This window comes from Lactuca virosa, chromosome 5, assembly GCF_052849685.1.
Source record: "Lactuca virosa cultivar CGN04683 chromosome 5, Lactuca_virosa_CGN04683_v6, whole genome shotgun sequence".
Lineage (NCBI taxonomy): Eukaryota > Viridiplantae > Streptophyta > Magnoliopsida > Asterales > Asteraceae > Lactuca > Lactuca virosa.
The window spans coordinates 286,277,968-286,286,124 of NC_136430.1; the positions used below are offsets into that span (position 1 = coordinate 286,277,968).

Consider the following 8,157-nt stretch of genomic DNA (forward strand, 5'->3'; position numbering starts at 1 on the left):
GGGAGTGGCTCTATGGCGGTGGTGATGTTCTTCAGCTGAACTGAAACGAGAGAGGACATGGGGAGTGTGGGGTGTAGGGTTTTAGGTGGATCCTTTTTCAAGCTTATTTAATAATTTATATTATTTAATAATAAACGAATAATAAAAAACTGAAAATGAAAAAACAAAGGGCAATATAGTCTTTTTATCTTTACGAGGGATGAAAAACGTAATAAAATCAAAACATAGGGACGGTCCGAGTTCAAAAAAAACATAGGACTGAACGTGCAATATTCAACAAACCACAGGGACGGTTTCAGTAATTTGTTCTAAAACAAATGATTATCTAAATTTTTGACAATTATCTTCTATTTTGCCAAGGATAATAACCCAATATGGATAAAATTCGAATTTTATTGACAAAAAACGTTTTAGGTAATTATCCACAGCCAAAACAGGTCAAAATCCCGCAAAAACAGCATTCTGCGTCTCAGACTCGTCGAGTCAGCACTGGACTCGTCGAGTTCACAGTGGACTCGGCGAGTTCAGCCATGGACTCGGCGAGTTCAGCCATGGACTCGGCGAGTCCAGCCCCCAGAAACTCAAATTTTTCGATTTTAAGCTTGAATAATCAAATATAGCATCAAATACATCAAACAAACAGCCCTAGGCTCTGATACCACGTATGGGTTATGAGCAATACATCATTCCTATGATGTACATGCAAACCCTAATAGCTTTGGATCTAGTTTGTCTAATGAACATGCAATTGATAATCCAAAGCCATAAACCTTAGATCTAATAAACAATAACTGAAATTTGGGTTTAGATCTTACCTTTAATTGTTATATAGCAATAACAATCAATCATTGGCTTCAGAAAGCTTAGTGCCTCAAGTGCTGCACCTCTAATGGAGTCACAAACACCACTAAGCAACTTGGATGAAGAGGGAGGAGAGAGGAGGCACCAAAAACGACTGGAAACCTTAAAGGAACACTTAGCCACGTTTTTGGGTCTCAAGGGTTCTTTAAATAGGTAGGCAATTAGGGTTATCTAACAAGGAAACCCTAATTTGACTGCTTAAGCCCTAAGCAGCCCATGAACCCCTTCTGGAACATGCCTTGGACGATTTCTAATGGGCTTCCCCATAGAATTCGTCCAACCTATTATTCCAAGGTGATCCATAGCCCAATTGCAGTTATCTTATAATTACAATTCCAATCCCCTAAGTTTAATTAATCTCTTTTAGCCACAAAATTAATTCTTTATTAATTCTTGACTAATCTTAATTAAACAATATGATTTCTCCTTTAATATATTATTCTCATAATATATTAATAAATCATAATTAAACCTTTCTCTCCTTAATTCATCCTACATATTGCTATGGTGAAGGCAACCCAAAAGGACCATGCTCATAATCGGGTCAAGTACATACCAAAATAGTTATGGACTTAGACACTAATCCAACAGTTTCTAGATCTCTAAGCTGGATGGCACCTTCTTCTTCTACTTTTATAACCTTCTTCTTCTTCTACAAGAGTCAAGAACCACTCAAAACTTGAAAAAACACACACTCAAGCTACACACATGAAATTAGGGCTTTACAGAGGATTGGAGGCTGATAAGGGTGGCTAGAAATGAGACCATAATGTTCTTTATATAGGGACCAAAGAAATATTAGGGTTTTGCATCTGAGCCTAGTACGCCTAGCGTACTAGGTGACCTTCGTGATCTGCATGGTGCATGAGTACGCTGCACGTACTCATGCATACACCCTGCGTACTGACTTGCCAATTTATCATATTAAGGGACTGATTTTGACTTAAAAAGGAATAATTCAAGAATGATAATTGTACCTCATTTTGGGATGTTACAATTCTCCCCCCACTAGAATCAGACTTCGCCCTCGAAGTCCTCCTCCGGAAACAACTCAGGATACTGCTCACGCATCTCGGACTCCGGTTCCCATTTCCACTCTGACCCTCTACGTTGCTGCCACTGAACTTTGACCAAGTTCACTACCTTGTTCCTTAAGGTTTTCACTTTACGATCCAAGATGGCCACATGCTTCTCCACATAATTCAGGCAATCATCGACCTGAATGTCCTCTAAGGGAACCACAGCCGCCTTATCGGCTATGCATTTCCTCAGCTGGGATACATGGAAGGTATCATGGATCTGACTGAACTCCTCCGGTAGCTCCAACCAGTAAGCCGCCTTGACCACACGGGCCAACACTCGAAAAGGACCAATGAATCTGGGGCCCAGCTTGCCCCGCTTCCTGAAGCGGATAACACCCTTCCAGGGTGACACCTTCAGGAGTACAAAATCCCCCACCTGAAACTCTAACTCAGAGCGTCTCCGAACCGCATAACTCTTTGGATGACTTTACACAGTCAAAAGCCTTTGTCGAACTTGTTGTATAAGCTCTTTCGTCTTGAGCACGACTTCCGTGCTCCCCATGACCCTTTGCCCCACTTCGCCCCAACAAATAGGAGTTCGGCACCTCCGACCATAAAGGAGCTCGAATGGGGGCATATCGATACTGACATGATGGTTGTTATTATAAGAGAACTCAACCAAAGGAAGATAGGATTCCCAACTCCCACCAAAATCAATAACGCACGCGCGCAACATATCCTTGAGCGTCTGAATCGTCTGCTCGCTCTTCCCATCCGTCTGTGGATGGTACGTGGTCCTAAAATGTAGTCGTGTACCCAAATCCTCATGGAACCTCTTCCAGAATCTGGAAGTAAAACGCACATCCCGGTCAGACACAATAAATGTCGGCACCCCATGTCGAGCCACCACCTCACGAATATAAATCTCGGCCAACTTCTCTGTAGAGAGTTGTCACTTATAGCTAAGAAGTGAGCAGTCTTCGTCAAACGATCCACTATCACCCAAATAATGTCAACACCCCTTGCAGTCCTCAGTAACTTAGTAATCAAATCCATAGTAATCTGTTCCCACTTCTATATGGAACCTCCAGAGGCTGCAACTTGCCATGAGGGCGTTGGTGCTCCGCCTTGACCTTTCGGCAGGTCAAACATCTCTCCACAAACCATGTCACATCTCTCTTCATACATGACCACCAATAATTATGCTTCAGATCAAGATACATCTTTGTGCCCCCGGGTGGATAGAAAACCTCGACTTGTGGGCCTCCTCCATCAAAATCCGTCGGGCGCCACCCGCATATGACACCCATACTCGCCCATGGAGAGTCAAAAGCCCTCTACTGTCCATATCGAATGTCGAAACTTGACTGATCACCCGCTCACTCTTACGGTTTTCTTCTTGTATGGCCTCCGACTGTGCTTTCTTGATGATCTCCAAAATTGGAGTCATCACTGTCATCCTTATACATACATCTCGCATCGGGGTACTCACGGCCCTCCGGCTCAAGGCATCGGCCAACACATTGGCCTTGTCTGGGTGATACAAGATCTCACAATCGTAGCCCTTCACTACATCCAACCACCGGAATGACCCATTCCGGAATATGTTGTTATTTTACGGGAAAAAAATGATTATATTTAAAAAAAAACCCAAAAAAATGGTTAGATTACTCAATTTCCCAATAGTACATTTTAAGTTTTATTACATTTACATTGAGATAATAATAAAAAAAATGGATCAACTTTTACCACATGAGGTCATGAACAAAAAGAAATACAATTAATATTAATATTATACATACAGAATTACATATGTATATATGACGCCGACGGCCAGCAACTATGAGTTTTTCTGTCTAAAGACTTTTACTCGGTGCGGACACACAAATACGACAGACCCCTCTCCGACTCTCTCTCTCTCTCTCTCTCTCTCTCTCTCTCTCTCTCTCAACGATTCAGGTAAGTCCATTTCTTCCTTTTGATCCATCTAATGTCCTTGAGCTTTAACAATGGAGCTCATCGTTGATTTTTGTTTGTTCTGTAATTCTGTGGATTCAGTAAAGAGTGTTAGAATCATGAGGCTAGTCACTGGATTTTCAGTTTACTCTTTGACTTTGAATTGAAATTTGAACTCTAGTTCTGTTTCTTCAAGCTGATACCAGCAAATCCTTTTATATGCTCCTTATTCTCTCCGTTTGTGTCATGATACTGTGTTCGCAACTTTTTTTCCACTTTTTATCTTGTGTATGACCTAGGTTTGAGATTTTACTTGAAATTGAATCCTTTTAAATATGCAATTTCGATGTATAAGTAGAATTTTATTTTTTTCGTATTAATATCCATGTTTCTTACATCCGTATGGAAACTATGTATGTTTGATTTCGATTTCGATCATTTATAATCTCCACTTGAGTGAGCATCTAGATGTTAAAATTCAAGGAAACAATAGGTTTTACTGATGAGTATCACTCGGATTGTTCTGTTCCTACTTTAATGGAACTGCGACATAATGCAGATTGATTTAGATGTCGGGTGGGGGATCTCAAACGAGTTTGAGAAAAGCTCTTGGGGCCATTAAGGACAGCACCACTCTCAATTTGGCTAAAGTCAATAGTGATTATAAGGTAATGAAACATTCTGATTTTTTTTTTTGTTTTGTATGATTGTTACTTTAATATCCCCTGCTTGTTTCAATTCTGTAGGAATTGGATGTAAATATTGTTAAGGCCACTAATCATGTTGAGCACCCTGCAAAAGAGAAACATATGCGAGGTGTGTTTCTATAAAATAATCTGTTTGTGGTCTATTTACAGAAGGGAGACCTGATATTTCTTTCCCTAATCCTGGATCCATTATCACAGCTATATTTGCAGCCATCTCTGCTACAAGACCTAGAGCTGATGTTGCATATTGCATCCATGCTCTTGCAAGAAGATTGTCAAAGACACACAATTGGGCAGTATGTATTGTATCCCTACCCTATCATTGAATCTCTTTAGTTTAACTAACATTTCTCATAGAAAGCTTCATCTTTTTTCAGGTTGCTTTGAAAACTCTAATTATTATTCACCGAGCCTTAAGGGAGGTAGACCCCACATTTCAAGAAGAGCTTCTTAACTATGGCAGGACTAGTAACCATTTGCTCAACTTATCTCACTTCAAAGATGATTCTAGTCCAAATGGTACCTTACCTTATCATGTATATAGAAATGATCAATAAATGTTTAATGAAATTTATGTTGACTTTTTGACCAGCATGGGATTATTCTGCCTGGGTTCGGACTTATGCTTTATTTTTAGAGGAGAGACTGGAGTGTTTCCGTGTCTTAATGTATGATGTTGAAACAGAACGTCTAGTAAGATAATAATTTATCAAGTTATCATTTGATTAAACACCAATTTTTATAAAAGTTAAATAACTCTTGCTTACAAATTTTGGTCCAGAGAACAAGAGATTTAGATACTCCAGAGTTGCTTCAACAATTACCAGCTTTGCAACAACTTCTATACCGTGTGTTAGGTTGTCAGGTATCATCTATACTTGTCTTTTTTGGACCAAATGAAAGTAGGATTCTATGATAAACAAATATTGAAATTATATTTTACTATTTATTGCATTTACCTTTGCAAAAATCGTTTTCTTCTATGCAGCCACAAGGAGCAGCAGTTGATAACTTTGTGATTCGTTTGGCACTTTCTATGGTTAGTAACATAACATCCATCAGGCTGCATTTATTACCTCAATGATGAGGATGAGAAGGGTATTTATGTCTTTTGTACAATGCACACAAACATAGTACAACCTGATCTGTCATGTCATGTCATGATCTTGATCTGACCATGTTTTATTTACTTGATCAGGTGGCTTCTGAAAGTGTGAAAGTATACAAGGCAATTAATGAAGGTTCACTTAATTTGGTTGATAAAGTAAGGTGTTAATTTTGGGTATAAAGTTTCAAATTTCATTTTCTGAATAATTAATCTTGAAAATTGTGGAGTTTATGTGAACAGTTCTTTGAGATGCAAAGACATGATGCTCTTAAAGCTCTGGATATATATAGAAGGGCTGGCCAGCAGGTATATTTAGGGCTAAATCCAAGAAACAACAATGTCCAAGTTTTTTGTAAATTCCTGAAATACCCTTCCTTGTTTCCAGGCAGAGAGATTGTCTGAGTTTTATGAAATATGTAAAAGTCTTGACATGGGACGTGGTGAGACGTTTATTAAGATTGAACAGGTATGATTTACCTTCTTGTATAACAAGTTTTAGATTTTTATATTTTTAATTCCTTTTTTTTTTTATTCATATGATTGTGAAGCCACCATCATCATTCACACAAGCCATGGAAGAATTTGTAAAAGAAGCTCCTCGTGCTTCATCAGTTGACAGAAAACCAAAAGGAATTCTCGCCATAGAACACAAAAAAGAGGCGGAGGTGGAGGCTCCGGCCAAACCGCCAGCAGAACCACTACCGGAGCCGGAGCCTGAACCAGAGGCGGTTAAAGTGGAAGCTCATGTTGCTGAAGCAACACCGGATTTACTGGTAATTTCGTTAATAATTGGGATTAAAGTGGAGTATATTTCATTGTAGATGATTTTTGATTTTTGATTTTTTTTTTTTTTCTGTTTTGTAGGGTCTGAATGATACTCTTCAAGAAGTCTCTGAATTAGACCAGAAGAATGCTATGGCTTTAGCTATTGTTCCAATGTGTAAGTAATTTGATACTAGACCGAATAAACCATCTGAACGAGACTAAATGACCATTTTACCCTCTTACATTCCAAAAAAAAAAACAAATATTCATTACTAATCATATAGTTTTGGCCTTGTATTGCAGCAGCTGATGAACAAGAGTGTAATGCCCCAAGTTCATTTGATGGAAGTGCAGGATGGGAATTAGCCCTTGTAACTAACGAACCCACTAAATCTTCAATCAAACTGGTATGAATATCCATGAATTTATATTTTAGAAGACTTATATATATATATATATATATATATATATATATATATATATATATATATATATATATATATATATATATATAGTTAAATTTATGTTTTCTGATACACTGTTTTGATAAAATTAGGGTGGAGGGCTGGATAAACTTACACTTGACAGCCTGTACGATGATGCAGTGAGAAGAAGCAACCAGATCCAGACCCCAGCAAGCTACAACCCGTGGGGCCCACAAGGTTCCATGATGGCACCACAGACTGGACCGGACCCGTTTTATGGTTCGACCATGATGGCTGCACCACGCAATGTACAGATGGCAGCCATGGCTCAGCAACAACAACAAATGATGATGCCACAACACGGTTCGAACCCGTTTGGGAACCCGTATCCCTACAACCCGGTTCGACCCTATGATCAATATAATGGGCTTATTTAGAATTAGTTATTATTTTTACAGAAAAAGGAGTTGGGAGTGTAGGTCATTGATATATATGTCTTGGTATACACAGACTATACAGCTGTAAGCACACATATATAGTAGGTAGAATCAAATAGATATCTTTTAGGGTTGAAGAATACTGGTTTTTATTATGTACCTGATTTACATTTCACATTATGGTATGGAACTAGAAAGATTTGTTTTTCTTTTGTAGATTCTTGTATAAAATGTATAACGATTGGGTGGTGTATGTGGGACATGTATCGGACTACAACTATGTGATAGTTTAGTCGTTTTTTAAATAAGGATGATGACTTAAAAGGGTAACTTATTTTTTGATTTGTACACATTTGATTTAGTCACTGAATTTTTTATCCATATTTTTCCATTAAACTTGTTTGAACTGTTCAAAAATTATCTTTATGACCTGTTATAGTAGGTTTCTAGCAAAAATGTTTCACTGTTTCAATCTCTCTCGTTTCCCTCTTCAACACTCTATTTCTTACCCATTTTCTCTACGAGAACGATTGCCGGAAAAATTATAATCACCGGAGAAGATGATTGGAGCCTCGCCGGAGTTGTCAAATGCGTCGGAGACCAGTTAAATCTTGGATAGCAGGTCATAAGGATTATTTTTGAACAATTCAAACAAGTTCAATGGAAAAATATGGAAAAAAAAACTAATCGATTAAATGTGTACAAATAAAAAAATAAATTATCTTTTTAAGTAATTAGCCCTTTTTAATATGCCAATCATCTATATTTTTTTAAAATTTTAATAAAAATAAAATAACACAAAAAACATTGATTACCATCATTTAAATTGGACACCTACTACCATTTTTAACTTCTAAAATCACGACCACTAATAAA

The 8,157-nt window shown here is 38.0% G+C and overlaps 1 protein-coding gene across 2 annotated transcripts; it reads left to right on the forward strand.

Annotated features, from left to right (window-relative positions):
- Positions 1 to 3,734: 3,734 nt before the first annotated feature.
- Positions 3,735 to 7,534, forward strand: LOC145116389 (putative clathrin assembly protein At5g35200). Of its 2 annotated transcripts, none has more exons than XM_079052731.1 (15): positions 3,735 to 3,842; positions 4,399 to 4,507; positions 4,586 to 4,655; positions 4,745 to 4,842; positions 4,924 to 5,065; positions 5,139 to 5,239; positions 5,328 to 5,411; positions 5,535 to 5,585; positions 5,745 to 5,810; positions 5,895 to 5,960; positions 6,040 to 6,120; positions 6,203 to 6,427; positions 6,519 to 6,594; positions 6,723 to 6,826; positions 6,976 to 7,534. In XM_079052731.1, the coding sequence occupies exons 2-15, from the start codon at positions 4,409 to 4,411 to the stop codon at positions 7,279 to 7,281; spliced, it is 1,569 nt and encodes a 522-aa protein (XP_078908857.1). In that variant the 5' UTR covers positions 3,735 to 3,842; positions 4,399 to 4,408; the 3' UTR covers positions 7,282 to 7,534. The 2 variants fall into 2 exon arrangements, with proteins under 2 accessions (XP_078908857.1, XP_078908858.1); XM_079052732.1 differs by having other exon boundaries at positions 6,726 to 6,826.
- The last annotated feature ends 623 nt before the right edge of the window (positions 7,535 to 8,157 follow it).

What these genes read in the sequence shown, in the direction of transcription:
- LOC145116389 (XM_079052731.1), top strand. Translation starts at nt 4,409, where the DNA reads ATGTCGGGTGGGGGATCTCAAACGAGTTTGAGAAAAGCTCTTGGGGCC. An exon ending in AGATGATTCTAGTCCAAATG is followed by an intron (nt 5,066 to 5,138) that starts GTACCTTACCTT and finishes CTTTTTGACCAG; the next exon opens with CATGGGATTATTCTGCCTGG. An exon ending in ATGTTGAAACAGAACGTCTA is followed by an intron (nt 5,240 to 5,327) that starts GTAAGATAATAA and finishes ATTTTGGTCCAG; the next exon opens with AGAACAAGAGATTTAGATAC.